Source organism: Volvox carteri (assembly GCF_000143455.1).
Source record: "Volvox carteri f. nagariensis unplaced genomic scaffold VOLCAscaffold_4, whole genome shotgun sequence".
Lineage (NCBI taxonomy): Eukaryota > Viridiplantae > Chlorophyta > Chlorophyceae > Chlamydomonadales > Volvocaceae > Volvox > Volvox carteri.
In genome coordinates this window covers 2,445,466-2,462,744 of record NW_003307547.1, presented here as the reverse complement: position 1 = coordinate 2,462,744, position 17,279 = coordinate 2,445,466, and the positions used below count along the sequence as shown (strand labels likewise).

Below are 17,279 nucleotides of genomic sequence, written 5' to 3'. Positions count from 1 at the left end.
GGACACGTAAATGCACACGACGGAATGGGGCAAGCGAGACGGGGGATCGTTCCTCAACACAGGGCCGCTTCAAAGACATGATATAACTGCAAATCGTCGGGCGGCACATGACCCGGCCAGACACGATGTGTGTGCGTAACTATAGGAGCACACCAGCTGCAGAGAGACATACGTGCACACACTGCCGTTGCAAGACAGCTGCCCCGGACACGATAAAACACACTTTTCCGCTTCTGCCGGCACGCCTCCATGGACGATTGAGCTGCCGTAGAGAACACATCCCAACGCCACATTACAGCGCACCGCAAACCCACACTTCCTCCGACAAGAGACCTCCTTCTCAGACAGGGCGCCATGCACCACTCGAAACCGTGTTTTGCTGCCCTCCTGTATCTACTGAGGAATCTGCTAACAAAAGCACGTTGCAATCCGTCCGCGGGAACGTAAGAGGCCTTTCCTTTTGTAAGCGAACCAGCAAACAGTTGATACTGCCGTGCGCTCTCCCACGCGATATGCATGTGTTTGCCCGGTCATCACACCAGTCAGTCGTATGGACCCCCTGAGGCGGCAACATACGATGACGATGATGTGGCCAACCAATCATTACCACCCAAGCAGGGCCGAGAGGAAGGCCCCGGAAGGTGCCGACAGTCAAAGCCAGGGTTTGAGGGCACGTGTGGGATGTTGCCACCTCGGTGTGCACGGAGCGTTGGAAAATCCCTTAAGGAGCCCAAAGTTTGAGTTGGCAGTAAACAGGTCTTCGGTCTCCTAACGGTCTCCTAACGGTCTCTTAACGGTCTCCTAACGGTCTTCTAACCTACTCAAGAGGTAGTAAAGTGAGAGCGTCGCAAAGGCGCTAACAGGGGAGGCGGAGATGGCGAGTGGTAATGAGTGGTAAGAAACCGCCACCGTTGCACTTCGGGTCGTGTGCCGACTTTGTTGGGTTCAGGAAGAGGCGTCAGTTAGGTCAACGCGCATAGCGAGCAGCAGCATCACGCACGGATGGACATGGTTTTGAGCTTGGTGTGTGTATATGCAAAAGGGCTTCTTTGCTAACGTGCCCGCGTCCCTCCTCCCCGCACTTTTCTGCGCCGGCATTGAAGCCATCTGGGCGCTGTTTGAACCACTTCCCCCCCCTGGCTGCCTAAAGTTACGTTCCTCTGTTGGCGCCTACCGTTGATGCCCTGCCCTGCCATCCATCCATGCTTAACGACCCCAGACAGCACCGCCCATGGTGTACCCCCGCCCCTCCCTCCCGCTGCTGCTTGCATGTGGACTGACTGACTCCCACCTCTGCCCCCTTCCCTTCCGCCGGTTCGTTCATATGCAGGCGCGATCGTATGGTCGAGAGTCGCGTTTCGGAACGCCCCTTGACTCTCCAGATCTGCCCTCCCTAACCCCTTTCCCTCCTTTTGCCCCCCCCTCCTGGCAACCCCTTCATGGCCTCACATCCTGTTGGGAGACAGACACATATCTCTTCGGATCATGGTACCTGCCCTCCCCCTTTTTCACCCCCCCCTCTCCTGTTTCCCCGCCCGCCGCTATCGGGAGAGCCCCACATACCCGCCTGCCATGCGCATGCCTTCCCACATCGCCCCCTGGAGCAACTTTCCTGCCAGGATTGTACCCTTGAGCCCTCCACTAACCACATACCCGCCAATGCCTCCGCATGCTTTCCATCCTCCTCCCTCCCAACGATGTAAGATGTTTTCTCCTCCTCGTGTAAAACCCCAAAACAGGTCCTCAGGCGGCACATAAACAAAAACTCCCCACCCAATAATCCATGGTACAGTCGTACATCAGTCGTACAGTCCGAGGGTGGGATCTTCGGGAAGTTGGAAGGTCGTTGCCAGGCAAAAATTCGCGGTGGACATGCAGTACTAGTAGTGTATTAATCCGACAGAACCTTGTCGTCGACCCAGCTCACGCGTCAGGGGCAGGCGTACCGTTATCCGGGAATCCTCCCCCTTCCTCCTCCTCCTCCTCTCCCTCGCCCGTCCTCGCGCCCCCCAGCTCTCCCTCGCCCTCATCGTACAGCAACTCCTCCTCCTCCCCCTCCCCCTCATCAAGTGCCCCTTGAACCAACAACCCCTCAAGCTCCTCCCCCTCCATCACTGCAACCTCGTCCTCAAGCTCTGTGAGATGGGACGAGCATGAGAAAGGGGGATATAGAAAACCCGGACATGTTTGTAGTTAGCAGGGGAACTAATTAATGGTAATATGTGCACTAGTTACATAGCGCTCGGTTTTTACGAACTTCAAAACGGTTTTCAAGGGTCTGTGCGAGTTAAGAAACATCGAGCCGAGAGACAGAACTGGCGATATGGGGACTGATGGGGAGTGCGCGTGTGTGTTTCAACAAACTGCCTGTCTGTCTGTGTGTCTGTGTGTGTCTGTCTGTGTGTGTGTTTGTGTCTGTGTGTGTGCCCTGACAGGGAGCACGTTGGTTTGATACAGCGCCCGCGCCGGAACTGGACGGTACGGGGGGGAAGGTCGCAACCCAGGTTCCATCCAGGCCCCAACGAGCTCCCCTAACTCCACACACACATCCATGCACGTGTCCCTCTAGGGCCGCGGCACGTCGTACTGCCGTACCGCCGTACTCATGCTCACCTATCGTCTGCGAGAAGTAGTACTTGACAGGGTTGGGCCAGATCTCGTCCTTAATGACCTCAGCGATCTGCAGGCGAACCAGTTACTACTGAATTTCACAACAACTAAAAACAATAAAAACAAGAACAACAGCCCCATCGTGCACCATCGCATCCTCCCCCACTACCTTCTCTCAAGTGCCGCTCACCGGCTCACAATCAGACGGCAAGACCAGCACCAGACACAGACACCCGAAGCGCCAAGTAAGGTATGGATTTGCCGCATCCCAACACCCACGAGGCCAGCAGCACCCTCTCGTCACTCCCCGATCGACACGTCAGAGCGGACATTCCCCACCCCCCCAAGGTGTTGGTAATGTGACTACAAACATGTCGTACCTCATCGGGTGTTCCGGCGCCCACGGGCTCGCTGGTGGCCATCCAAGTGAAGAACTGACAACCGAGTGGGGAAACACACACGTGCAGGGTAATGTAGGGGTGCGTGTATGCATGTGTGTGTGTGTGTGTGCGTGACGGAGGGGGGGAGCACGGGGAAATAATATGGGAGAAATTCGGGAATAAACTGGCGGCGTCCAAAGTCCAGGGGGCGGGAGGGAGGAAAGAAATGTCCAAGGCAAAATCCAGAGTCCGCGAAACGGCTTCCGACAACCGAAGGGGGTTTGGCGACGGAAGTTGGTTTTAAGGAGACGGACGTCTCAGGGGCCCACACACACCATAGCGTCCGTCTTCCCCCTCCCCTCCTCCCCCCCTCCCCCTCCCCCCCCCCTCCTCCCCCTCCCCTCCTCCCCCCCCCTCCCCTCCCCTTCCCCTCCCCCTCCCCTCCCCCTTCTCCTCTTTACGCACCTCTTCACCACTGGCCATAAGCCCCGGGAGCGAGCCACTGTGCCTATAGTAACCAGTCAGCCCACAGACTGTGTGACTGTGCCACAGACACCTACCTACAGACCCCTCTTCTATCGCCAACACGTCCCCCCGAATCGCCCCTCATAATGGACTTACAAGGTATGATGGGCCGAACTGCCCGTCCAGGCCGGGCACCGTCGGTGCCTGTGGACGCGGCACCCACGTGTCGCGTACGGAAGCGCAGGGTGCGTGTGGGCCGCAGAACTTTTAGTTAACTTTTGTTTTTTTCTGTTTCCCAGTCGCGAATTGGAAACGGGTTTAGTTAGGTTGGTTGGATTTAGTTGGGTTCAGCAGTTGCCCCCTAGGGAATCGGGAAGAAATCGTCAAGTCGGCAACAAAAGTGCAAGCGAGATATGCCTATATCTATATAAATATATAGGTAGATAGATATCAGGATAGATGTACCACCTTTCGGCAAAGTACGGCATGGTACGACATGACGTGAAAGCAGCCGGATTGCGGAACATAGCCGCATCCAGTGCGGCACCCGCACCCTCCCCCCCCCTCTACAAGCTCCCCTCTACAAGCTCCCCTCTACAAATTTCCCAGACGACGATGTAGTAGCGCTACTACGATGGGGCGAGGGACTACACTACACTTTGTCACTATCTGGACAAGGCGCAAGGCCAAACTGTTGGATTACTTCCTGCTTGGATTTTCTGGATCCAGAGACTCACATGGCCTTCGGACCAGTTTATGGTGGCTGGCTGGGTGGTGACCTTGCCGTCGGATTCGCCGTAGTGGAACGACTTGGTGAGTGTGGGGTTGCTAAAGTAGGGGTTGTCGGCGGAGAAGCTCAACACAATCTTGAAGCCGGACTTGATGTCATCAAAGTCCACCACGTCCAGCTGGCGGGCGAGTGGACATGTATAATGTATAATATATAATCATGGGAATAATTTATTTTTCATTAAGTGTGGAGGCGAGGATAACGCGGCGAGGCAATAAGGCGAGGATGACATGGAAGGCAGGGTGGCATGGCTTCAGGACGGGATGCCGGGTCACGGCGAGGGGAACGTGGTGTCGGGCTGGCGGGCGGGGTGGCTTCCTTGCTGGGTTGCTTGGGAAAGGTCGATAGCCGAACCCGGTAGACAGCGGGGAAAGTTGGATTAGGAAACTCGGTTGAGGGGTGAAGGAGAGCGGCCTGGCCAGGCAGAAGGAAAAAGGAAGGGCCGGCGGCTGGAGCGCAGCCTCGGCAAGCTATGCTGGGGCGGCGGGCGGGGGAAGGGGCGGCAGGAGGTGCCTCCGCCCAGAGCGCGCTCCTTGCACTGTTGTGCGGGGCAGTCCCGAAAAGAGCTCTGGACAGCGTACCTCAGTCACGTATTCCAGGATCGCTGCATCATCATCCGACAGCTGGTCCGCAAGCGTCGGGTGTGATGACAGGACTCGATGCCAGAAGTGCGGTATTTTTTTGATGATCTCCGCGCGCTCGGCGTAAATTGGCCTGCGTTTCTTGTTGTACTCCTGTTCCACGGCCAGAACACGGTCACTGGCCTCGTCGTTGACCTGCGCGCTGTGAACTCTGTTTAGGCGCACACCAAGGGGGTAAGGAGCATGCAGCTGCAGCTTTGGTTACCTTGTCAAGGGCCTTTTGGCATTCCTCCAGTTCAGCACCTAAGAACTCCACTGCATAGTCCGGGGCTCCCTCCAAGTCGCCATTCGCGTCTGCAGGGCCCTCGCCTGGTACCAATCCTACGATCTTCGTAGGAATGACTTCATTGTCATCAACCTTGTGCCGTTTCGGTGAAGGTTCAGACATTGCCAAAGGGCTTGCGGTAGCAGCTGGGTCACGGAAGAAAGGTGCAACGCTTCGTGAGCGCCAATTTTGTTTCGCAAGCTGTACACATTCAATGTCTTTAGACATTACAATGCAAATTCATTCCGATAGGGTACACGGAACTCAGAGGCGGACGAGCGGTTGCAGTACGTCACAACGAGCAACCAAATGTTTTCAGAAGTTGATGTGGAAATTGGAGCACATCGAGGTTCACGATCGTCCCTTGTCTTTGACGTTTTACAAGCTTTTCATGCTACCTTGCAGCCGTTCCTTTTGCGGCTGGTGGCAACACCATGAACGGGCCACACCGCATACAGTAGGGAGACCTAAACATGCCCAAGTGGCATTTCACAGCTCAAAGCAACAAAAGCCACGGGTAACAGGTGTGTAAGCTTCCCAGTCCGCGATGCACCTGGGACCAGGGATGGGTACAAGAATTTCTGCGCCCTTGTTTAACGTCAGGTGGCGTCATAACCAGTCGAAGGTGCAGTGCTGCCGAGCGGCTCATAGCACTTGCCGCAGGCGACAGCCAGTTTGGGCAATTTCGCGAATTTCAACAGCAGGCCAGCTCTGCAGCCAGAGAGGAGCTTGCCGCGAGCCAAGGTGGACGATGGCAACGAGGAGAAGGCTCCAGGCAGGTGGATCCAGTTGCAGCTTCGTTCGTTGGCGTCTTTCTATTCTGCGCGACAGTCCCTGGGCATGGGCGGTCAGACGCACACGCCATCTCCTTACAGTCTATCTCTCCCCTTTCCATGCGCATGTTATAAGAGTAGGCACTTGTCATGCTTTAAGCTTCCTCAACGTAAACCCTTCGGGGAAAACTCTTTGAGCCGGCTATGCTTTTTGAGGTGTCAGGGCGTGGACCTGAAGCCTACTCGGGGTCGGCTTTATTTGCTGTGTTTCCCTCCTTAACCACACCAGTGCAACCCAGCCATCCCTCACCTAAAGGTTGCATAACCCTTCCCGCATTCACCTTTTCCTCTGTTTCCCCTCCTAAGCCGTTCGCATTCATCCGAATGCCAGGCCCCTAATGGCCCGAGGAGTGGTGGCGATTCTTTCCACCCCTCCGTTGCGCCCTTTGCTGTTGCTGCTGTTGCTGCATGACGCTTTCTCGCGCCGTCCCGCATTCCTACCCCCACCCCGCCGCACGTGCACGGATGTGCAGGCAGCGGCCGTACAAGAAGTCGTACTGGGGTCCACTGCCGCAAGGTAAGGAGTTCCATTGGAAGGTGCGCGTGTCCCATTCAGACTTACACAGATTGGACCCAACAGCAACCGTTGTTACCGTTAGTCGTTACCGTTACCGCGATCCGGCGTCATGGCTCTTTCCGCAATCTCCCTCCCTTGGCGAATCAGACTCCCCAGCCTGGCAGGATTCAACATTCACCGCAGGCTTTCCGCTCCACTTCCCGTCGCACCAGAACGGGGCCTTTCATTTTTCCAGAAAAAAAATCCCCTCTTATGTACGCTCCACCATTATTCGCTCCGAAACCAGGCTGGTTCGCCAAACCTGAATACACGACAGCGACATTGTACGAGGAAATCATCAAGAAGTGCGAAACCAACTCATGCGGTGAGTGAGCTTCAAAATTCAACTCTTAAGCTAACAGCTGCCCAAGTTATAATCAATTTTCCACACCAAGCGCATTTTCGTGTTATAACGTATTATAAGTATTCAAACCCTAGGCTGCGTGGACGCCGGGGCGAAGGCAATGTAGCTCCTAAAGCGATTTTTAGGGTTTCAAGGGACCAGGCATCAGCCCGCCCCGCCTTCCCCCTGGCGGGTGGCTAGCTGCCCATGGTGTGCGGGGAAAAGGACTCTGGCCGCCATGGCTGCGGCATGAATCACCCATCCAATCCCCTTTTTCGTTCTGAACTTGTACCATCCCCAATCGCCGCATCTCAACGCACAACAGGCCAGGATGCGCTATTCATGATTTGCAAGTTGGCCAACAACCCGCAAGAAGCGCGTATCGTACTCAATGCCTTTGCGGCCGTACGCGCGAGCCTTGTACGACAGGGCAAGTTCAAGCCGTACGGCGAGCGGTTGGCTGTGGAGTTCGTAAACGTAAGGGGCCGAGCGCACGCCTACTGTCTCTCTGTCTGCGATTACGTTCTTCAGGTTTACGGGCACATCACGGCCACATCCCCTGACGGCGAACCACCGTCTGCAAATTTCCAACCTTGCCATCCGCACCAAAACCGTGAAAAGGCCCCGTTTTTTCGTCCATTGGCTCCCAACCAACCGACAACGATCAACCGATAACGCCAACTGACACTAACGGATGCCTTGTAGATGATTCGCAATGCCGATGCGCCCGACGTGTTGGTTGAGGCCCTGCGGCGGTCTTCGGAGCTAGGCTTGCTACTGAGTCGTACACGACTTCACGAGCTGATGCGGTACTGGGGCCAACTTGGGGAGCTTGCCAAGATTGAGGAGGTGTGTGTGTATGTATGTGTGTGTGGATAGGGGGTAAGACGAACTACTGACGATTGAAGCAGATACCAGAGCCAAACAGATGTTGCATCGGAGGAATGTGTTTGTTAGTTACTGACCAGACCAGTAATGAACTGGGCAGTAGTCCTGGCGGCGACGTGGCCGTAACTACTTAGATTTTTTGCGAAACGAGTTACCAGCAGCTTGCCGTGTTGGGGGTTTGCCGTGTGCGTGTGCGTGTGTATGGGGGGGGAAAGAGGGGAAGCGGGGAGGGGAAGCAGTCTCAGCTACCTCAGGAAATACGCCCCGCCGCGCCAACGGACGCCAACGTGATGCAGGTCCTGGGCTCGATGCCGCTTGGCGGGGTGCCATATGACCACGTGACGGCTTACATCGTTATTCGTACGGCAGTCAATCTGGGTGCGCAGGACAGAGCGGAGTACTATGCTGCCGCGATGCAGCAGCGCCAGGTAGGGGTGTGGGATGGGACCGCGCGCGCGTGTGTGTTTGTGTGTGTGTGCGTGCGGTTAGTTGGTTGGTTTCCCCCTGTTGACATTTGCATCGTTGTGTCTCCTCTCTAGATCACCCAACATGAGTATCGCCCTCGAAATGGTGCATCGTTCCTTTTGGTGCGGTGTTGGTGTTGGTGTTGGTATTGGGTTCCGTAACTTACACACTTTCGGTCCGCGACTAGGTGAAAGATTTTACTTGTTGCTTCTCGGCCATCTTCGCGACTTGGGGGGTCACAGGTTTCTGTTGTGCCGTGCCGTGCTGTTCACCTCCGCACATGTCTCCGGTAATGCTGTGTATCCTCCCCTTGAATTCATTTCCGTTCCAAGTCATTGTCGTCGTGTGGATCCTGGTGGGTGGGTGGGTGCGTGTGTGTGGGGGGGGGGTGCAGCTCCCCGCTCTGATGGGCACCTGGTGTAAGGGCACCCCCCCTTGAGCACCCTCCCCTTCGGCGGCTGAACCGCGCGGGTGCCACACACCCACACATCCACACACCGAGGGATACACACAGAGGCACACAGAGGCATCACACATTCCTTCCCTTCCTGCTGTACTTCCTGCGTTACTTGGGTGGTTCATTTTCCTCTTCTTGCAGATCCGACTGACAGGCAGCACGGTGAAGCTGCTCGAGATAGGGAGAGCGCGACAACGGGAGCAGCAGAGGGCGGCCGGGGCCCAGTGAGGGGGATAGCGGCCGGGGTAGCTGCGGGGGGGGCCAGGGAGTCAGGTTCAGGAAAAGTGCGGCGGGAAATAGGGCCCGATAGGTGCCGAATGGGAGCTGTATACGAGTTAGTATACGAGTAAGTATGCGGGGGAATTTGAATGGCGCTTTCTTTCTTTCTTTCTTTCTTCAGGAGGAGTGGAAAGGTTAAGAAAAACTTTAACAGGATGGTTCTCGTGAGGATGTTGTCTGGGAAGGATGCGCCTACGGGAGTGTCCATGTGGGTTGCGCGTGTTTGGGGACGTTGAGGCATGACCGACGGTTCTGGTTGAAGTTTATGGTTCCTAAAAGAATACTAAGGCAGACGGTTTAACGTGCGCGCCAGCACTGGCTGAGCTCGTGCCGACTTGTCCGCGGCAAGGCCGCTGATTTGGACAGCCGGTCTGTGACAGAAGCGGGTGTGATGCAATCGTATAAGATAAAGGTACGGTATTTAACGGTTCGATACAGGCAGTTTAGATGTACGGTGGTTTACGCCTGGAAGCCGCGATGCTGAGCAACTGTACATCTAACAGTTGCATGGTAGTTCGAGAGGCACTTCATGTTTCACGACTCACGCTTGGCATCAATTGTGGAATTATGATGCCAATATACATTTTTAAAAGTACTGGTTTTAATTATTGAAGTATCACCTTGTTTGACGATCATGGATCGAGTACATGCTTCTCGGTGCATTACAATGACGGCTTCATGGCTTGTAACATGCTCCTTTTCTTATGTATGAAAAGTACATAGAGGATAGATTGACTAAAACATCAGGAGCTTCCCTTTGCAACTGGAAGGCTCAGAAACAGAGCGGTGGCCAGGACCTTCCCAGCCCCGGCTACTGCCAAAGCAAGGGATTAGCCATGTCACCCCGATGCAGACTCATCAGGAATAATTCGTTGATATAGTCTGATAGGGTCACGGTGTTGGCTGTTCAGCGCACATGACTCAGGCCACATGGCTGTGGTTTAGCGTTATCAGCCTAGGAGTAATAGCCGAAGCTGCCAAGAATACAACAACCTACAGGATTTCTGCCGAATCAAAGCTGGTATTTTGTGGTTATTACACCCTAAAATACGAAATATGGGCGGCCAGACCCACAGTTCATGTGTACGTCACCGACACGGTAAGTGAAACATCGAGTCTGTAACAACATAATTTTTTTCGTCAAATGCTTTTGCTTGGAACCTTCCTTGTCTTTTTCATCGCCACATGTGATTTCCTCAACAGGACTGTGACTCGTCGACTATGGCCCCGTGCCTGCCGCCAACTAGCCCAGCTCTCGTCTCCCTTTCATGCCTGGGACGTCTAAAATGCGTAGGCGAAACAGACCAGCGCGCCGCGGGGTCCCTCTGCCTGGTCATCGCCAATCGGGACTCGCAGGTGCCGCTGGTTATTGAGCTGCTGGTGTTAGGTGCGAAATTTGCGGCGTAATCTGCTGTCTTGGGGTGCTCCTGAAGGGGATAGGGTACAGGAAAAGAGGCGTAACAGTAACATCATCCTTCCCTGCAGCGGCACTTCCGCTGTCGGCTTTGTCCATAACAGGGCGCACATAAGCGGACGGTGATGGCTTTCACTGCAGCTCGAAAATCTCTCTGGGGCGGCGGCTTGCATACATCCCCGTATCACCCCGACTGCCGAACCCGTCCCCGTTCTCCTGCCTGCAACCTGCCCCGGACCGCACCCAGGCTCCGTGATCAACGGCGATGGCATCAATGGCGCCGGCAGTAGCACCAGTAGCAGCACCGGCAGTAGCACCGGCAGTAGCAGTAATGATGAAGGACTAGCCAGGTTCAAGATCTTGTTGATTTCCGTTGGGTCCGGAACCGGCGTTATCATCATAGCGGCCCTTATAACGCTGATTACGTGGCTGATGTGTTACAAACCGACGGCAAACCGGTCCCAGGAGGTACGGCACTGGGCAGCGTCTCTGGGGGGTTGCCGGGAGCATGCCGTAGAGGTACGGCATTGCATCAAATCATCAAATCATGGGCAAGATGGAAAAAGAAAAAGATGAATATCATGAAAAAAAACAGGATCCTGTGGGAATTATGGGCCGATGTGTACCTCACAACGCAAGATTCTTTTTGATTTGTCACGTACTACACTAAGTACGAGCAGTACGAGCAACGGCATTTTATGGCTCCTCCAATAGCCATTGACAACCATTCACCAACAACCATTCACAGGTAATGGACGTGCCACCCGCAACTGATGATGATATCGCTATTGCGGATATCGGTATAAATATGGATGTCATGGCCAGTAGCAACCCTGCAGTCGCAACGGCCGTACAGGGAGCGCGGACTCAGCAGCTCGCGGGCCTTATGGCGCCTCAGCAGACGCAGGGCCCTATGCCAGCTCCTCCTGCTGCGCCTCCGGGACAGCCGCGGATGATGTCGCCAGCCACAGGTGAGTAACCGATAGGTGCTTCCTGACAAATTTGAATATGGATATAAGATTTGAAATTTGAACGCAGCCAGCCTGTTTGTATCTGTACGAGAATTAAATTATTAACAAATCGTCTGTCTCGGATGCCAAGTGCTTTCTTTTATGCATTTATTACTTTACGTGCTGGCAAACATTGTTAATTTTTTGATTTATAGAGAGATCCTTGTGCCTTTATTTTGGTTCTGCTGCTGATGTTTATTTCAGAATTGTGATTTGCTATATCGCCATTTGAATGCTAATGCTTCCGGGCTACCGCAGTTTCTATTGCTGTTGTTACCATTATTGCCGCTGCTGCTGCTATTGGTGCCATTGCATGCCGCTTTGCTGCCTAGCTGTTCAGCGTGCGCCGTTCCCATGCATTTTCTGTGATGTGCGCCCGTCCCACAGTCTATCCATACCCGTGGTACGGGGGGACGTCGTACGGTGGAGAGCCAATGTACGGCGTGATGCCGCAGTTACTGCCGTACGGTAGCGTGCGCTGAAGCCACTGTGGCTGCTGGGCGTTTCCGATGGCCAATCAGCCCCCCCCGGTGGTTACTAAGATCACGTAATACATAATCTGCATTGGAGGACGGCGGCAGTAGCAGCGGCTACTGCTGCCGTTGGTGCTGCTGCTGCGGCTGTTGCATCTATCCCGTTCCCGACATACAGCACCACTTTCACCATCGCCGGCGGTGCCTTATATATTTTATATATCATGTATATGTATGTGCGTGTATATATGTGTGTGTATGTATGTATGTGTATGTATGTATGTGTATATGGAGAGGTCAGGTCGGCTGCTGAGATGGCGGCGGCGGATCCCCCACTAGTTAGTGGGGGATAATACTATTACTATAGCACTTGGCTCGCGTCATCAGGATGCTGATGACTTGTTGGACCGATACATAGAGCCCGCACTACTGTATTGTGCTTGGAGCAGCTCTATCTATTTTGGGGGCTTCCAAGTCCCTACGTAGAAATCTCCAGGACAACGTCCAGAGTCATCCAATCATAACAAACATCGCACATTTATGTCATTACTAGTCTATCTACGCATTTCTTTGGCAAACATGCTCGATCCAAAATCAACCTCCAGTGGGGCGTTCGTGAACACAAAGGCCATACAATCGTTACAGGGATATCATTATTGCCAAAGCGCGATAGCCTGTATGATAGCGCTGGGCCGTCCGCGGCCACCCGCTTAGCAGAGAGCAACTTGCAGCGGCTGAGAGGAGTTGACCACCAGCAGGATTGACGTCGCTGGTATTATATTGGTATTCGTATATATCGTATATGGCGTATTCGTCATTTGACTCTTAAATGTCTTCCCTTTGAAAACCACGCCCAAATGCATTTCGAACAGAACGTGCTGTTGATTTTAACGTTATGGTTTCTCCCAAGGTGAGGTGTAACTACGAAAGTGGGGGGAAGCGGAGCAGCAACAAACGCGCATCCTGCTGAAGCTGAAGCGCCTAACCGTGCTCATAGGCGACCATGCATCCTCATCACTAGCATGCAGCTATCGTGCAGGGAGGTAGCGTCACCGCGAGATAACCCGGATCGCGATATGTGTATCAACGAGAGTGCTATCGCAATTGAGTTCAGCAGTGTTTAGTCAACCGTCGAAAGACGTTGGCGGCCGAGACAAAAATTGGAAAGTAGTGTGCCCCGCGGATGGCCGTGGGCAAAATTAAAAAAGATCAATCAAGACAGAGACGGCGATAGAGCAATTTGCATCCCGGTCTCCATCGCTGTATGCGGAACGACCTTCTGCTGCCCAGAGACACCTTCTAGAACTTGACAAGCAAGTTGTGTAAAAATAAAAGTCTTCAATAACAAAAAACAAAAAAAGAGATAAGCCTGGCCAGCCAGTTGGTCTTTCATACACGGCGGCAGCAAATCGCATACGCAGATTAACCGTAATCGTGTCGGAAGTGATCTCTTGCGTAGATAACCAAGGAAGCAAGCAAAGAACAGCATAAACTATATCTACGCCTAACCAGCTAAGTCTTAGCATAAATGCAGCATGGACCTTCCGCCGTGCCGCAGCATGCCCGCCTCACTGCTGCAGCTCCCGACTGCCCACTACCTGTGTCGCGCACTTGTCTAACAGTATGATATGCAAAGAAGGCAGAAGGCACACAACAGACTAATGATGAGAGACTTTCACGCCCGCGACCAGCAGTGCACCCAAACAAATTGATAACGTTGTTTTGCCATAGCGCTTTCGTGAGTTTTCCTTTTCCTGCCTTTATCCTTGGCTCGGCCCAGTTCAGCAGCGAAATAGGTTCACCAGAGCCGCTCCTCCCCAAATGCAGGTGAATCCGAATATCCGGAGGTAAAAAACACGAATCACGCAAGAGTCGCCGACGAGACCTAAATAGGGGTGACCAACGACCAACGACCAACGACTCAGTCAACTGTCAGTCGGTCCAAACCACTTCCTCCCACGGCATGTCTTGCACTTAACGTGCAGTGTACTTGACGAGCACCGCACCGAGTCAGGTCAACCGGATCAACAAAAAATCCTTCCTTCCTACACGCTTGCTACCTCCCTCCTCCGCTGCTGCTGTGGCAGCTTCAGCAAGCTGTCCCTTCCATTAAGCAAGCCTTCCTCGCGCCCTGTCTGCCTCTTCCTTTCACACTACCACAACCACTACTATTCGCTTGCGCCACTTCAATAGAAAACAACATCAGGCTGCAAATCAAAGCAGGCTGTTGCCGCTGATTATCGCGGCTCCGAGCGATTTTTTTGGAGGTAATTCAGCGATCTTCCCGTTTGAAGTCTGTCTCTCTTCTGTCTCAAGCCTCGACAGAGACATCATATACACCGCCGCTGGCCGTCTCGCTTGCAGCGTCGGGAGGCGCCGCTGAGTAAGGCGTCCAGTCGTACCACGGCTCGTAATCGCTCGTCGGCGCAGCTGACGACCCGTCAGTGTGCGACGGCTGTGCTGGAGCCGGAGCTGGAGCTGGGGCCCGCCTCGTTGACGGCGGTGGCGACGACTTCCGGAGCGGCGGCAGCCCCGCACCGCTCGCGCTGCTGTCATCATCCATTGCTTTTGTGACGTCGTCGTCCGTCGACGACGGCGCTGCTGTACTGCGCAACGTAATCCAGACGGCCCTGGAGTAGACGTCGCCGTTGAGGAGGAAGAGCATGTACATCCCCGGGGGTGCTATGTTAACATCTGGGGGGCCTCTTAATGTAAGAACGCCGGTGTATACGTTATCGCTGGCAATACGCAATCCGATCAGGCGCTGATGAGTGTTGAACGAATGTGTACAGCTGCACGGCGCCGCAAGTACGGCACTCGTGACGCGAATGGCTCCGTAGCCCCCGTTGCCCTTAAACCCTGGTCCGACGAAGTCGGGAAAATCGTATGCCAATTTGAATGGGGAGTTGTAGTACAGGATGTTGTTGTTGTAGGTCGAAACGATGGCGGGTTTTTGGGCATCCATGAAAAAGTACGGCGGGGAGAAGATCTCAACGCGGTACTCGGCCTTGGAGGTGGGCGACGGCGAGTAGGTCCAGTTTTGCCGTACAGCAAACTTGTAGCACCGGTCGCAACCCGCGACGATGATCGTGCCGTTGGTTGTGAGGCATGCGGTGGAATGGTACATACGAGCTATTTGAGTGAACCCCAGCTGTGTGACTCGTTCGCCAGCTGGCATATCTGGGTCGTACAACTCTGCGAAGAGGTTCGGGTAGTTGGCGCGGCTATCGCCTCCGGATGCTGAGTCGCCTGCGAGGCCAGTCTGCAAGACAAACGAACAAGGGCAAAGCAACCGTACAGGTAAAGTTTATATTTTTATAAACATAAAAAAGATTTCGAAACAGAAATATTGAGAGAGAAAAAGAGAGAAAGGCAGAGAAATAGAGAAACGGAACTTACGTTGGCGCCGTTCAGCACGACGATCTTTCCGTTTGGCAGCAAGACGGCGTCGGGCATGACACGTCCCATCGTCAGATATTCCTCGTTCCATCCGTCAAATGTATAGTTGCCCGTTTTGCTGTTGTATGTGAGCGTCATTCGGTTGATGCCCTTGTTGGCTGGAATGGTCAAATCCTTGACCGCGGCCTCCTTTTGGCCGCCAAACATGACAACCTCAGCCTGCAGGAGCAAATACATATCTATTTCAAAATGATTGAAAAACTGAAAATTGTATGACAGAAATTTTAGCAAGCCAATCCATTCGGAGATTTTACGGCGGCATATGATGCACAACTCGAGGTACATGCCCTGATGGACGCATTCCTTCGCGCAAGTTTCCCGAGCGATCCCGTACATCGCGTCCTCGTCATCGTTAGATTCTCCGAGAAGCATTTTCCTCCGCCCGTCATGAAGCACGTACATACATACATACATGTACACACGTATTCCCACAGGCCGACGGACCCACGGGTCTCACCTGGTAGTTCCTTTCCGGGTACAGCCCAAGTAGCACGGCCGTACCAGTGTACGGATACTGCGTACTGCCGTACCCACGCAGCCGCGGCACGGGTTGCGTCCACGTGTTGGTGGTGTAGTTCAAGATCCAGCCAGTACGTCCGCAAAAGGTGAAGAGGTGTCCCGACGGCAGTACAAAATTAAAGGGATAGTACACCTGCCGTACAGAAAAGAATTACACACCAGCATTAGCAGGAGGTAAATTTTATTCCGAACAATGCCGTAGAGGGCGGCGGGGCATATATACATACATACATATGTCTCAATCATTACGCTTGCCTGTTAACAAAAGCAGATGTATGTTTACCTGTACGGCGGACTCTAGATAAGCTGTCCGCATGGGGTACGGCGTGAGGCTGTTGTCCTGCGGATTGTACATCTCCCAGAATGGATTGCTTGCCGTACCGGCTCCGACACCTTGGGTGCCGCCCATGATGAGCACCTTGCCGTCCGGCAACAGTGTCGCGGATGGATACCTGTACGACAAGTGTACGGAGCGTGCCACATCACCCACTGCGAAGCGGTCATTATTTTTCTCTCCATCGGTCTTGGCCGGTTCATTCCGCGACTTACCACCCCCATCCGCCAGGAAAACCCAGGAAACGCCGTACATTTATATAAGTCAGTCCCATAAGCACCGTTCGTACATATACAGATATGCATATACATACAAGATACCTTGTCACATATAATTACAAGCCTTCAATAACCGAATTTAAAACCGTTATAGTAATATCCCGGCGACAAATCAGTTGGTGCTGTCGTACCCACCAGCGTCGCCAGCCCAGCTCCCGTACTTTCCGCAGCCGAAGATCCGTACAGGAGCGGTTGAAGGTCCGTACCGAGCGCATGCCGTCTGGGTACCCGGCATTTGCTTGGTGGCCGCCCACCACGAGGACATCGCCCCTATCCGTCAACGTGTGACCGCAGCAGAATAGCCCGTCGGGGGAGTACACGTGGGTGAAGTTGGCCGTAGGAACATCGAAGAAACCCGCGATGGAATTTGAACGGTCGGGGTGGTAGCCGGAGGGACGCTCCATGAACAAATACCGATCGGTACCCGGGATTTGAACCATGTGCACGGCAACAATCATGCCAATGCCGATAATATCGTATTTGCCGTACTTGACGAGATCGGAAGGTGGGGAGGGGGCCCCCTCCACGGAGGGGGATGAAGGCGGCGGTGAGGGCGCGAGGGGGGGGTAGATGGGGTTATCGGGCGGTGCCGGGGCGGACGGGTTTTCCGGCGGTGCTGGGGGAGATGGCGGTGGTACGGGGGGTAGAGGACTTGGGAAGCTGGGTGGGCTGGGTGGTGGTGGGCGAGGCGACGGGGGTGGGCGAGGCGACGGGGGAGGGCGAGGCGAGGGCGATACGCGTAACGGGCTAGGCGGAGGGCGTCCAGAAGTCCGAGGTGGTGGGATGAGTGGCGGCGGGTTTATGGCGGTGAAGGGAACCA

At 54.2% G+C, this 17,279-nt stretch overlaps 3 protein-coding genes across 3 annotated transcripts; 1 reads left to right on the top strand and 2 right to left on the bottom strand.

Annotated features, from left to right (window-relative positions):
• Window positions 1-1,818: 1,818 nt before the first annotated feature.
• On the bottom strand, window positions 1,819-5,375 carry VOLCADRAFT_79426 (uncharacterized protein). The gene is made up of 7 exons (XM_002946782.1): window positions 5,092-5,375; window positions 4,827-5,021; window positions 4,193-4,363; window positions 3,612-3,659; window positions 2,991-3,044; window positions 2,614-2,680; window positions 1,819-2,135 (listed from the first exon to the last, which is right to left on the bottom strand). Exons 1-7 carry the CDS (start codon window positions 5,272-5,274, stop codon window positions 1,924-1,926), a joined length of 930 nt encoding a protein of 309 aa, XP_002946828.1. The 5' UTR covers window positions 5,275-5,375; the 3' UTR covers window positions 1,819-1,923.
• Window positions 5,376-6,322: 947 nt separating this feature from the next.
• VOLCADRAFT_116268 (uncharacterized protein) lies at window positions 6,323-7,360 on the top strand (the record flags this gene model as incomplete). The annotated part of the gene is made up of 3 exons (XM_002946968.1): window positions 6,323-6,441; window positions 6,714-6,865; window positions 7,209-7,360. Coding segments are annotated over 3 exons (423 nt in total), but the record flags the coding sequence as incomplete, so codon positions are not given.
• Window positions 7,361-14,180: 6,820 nt separating this feature from the next.
• VOLCADRAFT_87199 (uncharacterized protein) lies at window positions 14,181-16,899 on the bottom strand (the record flags this gene model as incomplete). Its single annotated transcript, XM_002946781.1, has 5 exons — window positions 14,181-15,131; window positions 15,269-15,487; window positions 15,786-15,980; window positions 16,131-16,299; window positions 16,595-16,899. The coding sequence occupies 5 exons, from the start codon at window positions 16,897-16,899 to the stop codon at window positions 14,181-14,183; spliced, it is 1,839 nt and encodes a 612-aa protein (XP_002946827.1).
• Between the last annotated feature and the right edge of the window lie 380 nt (window positions 16,900-17,279).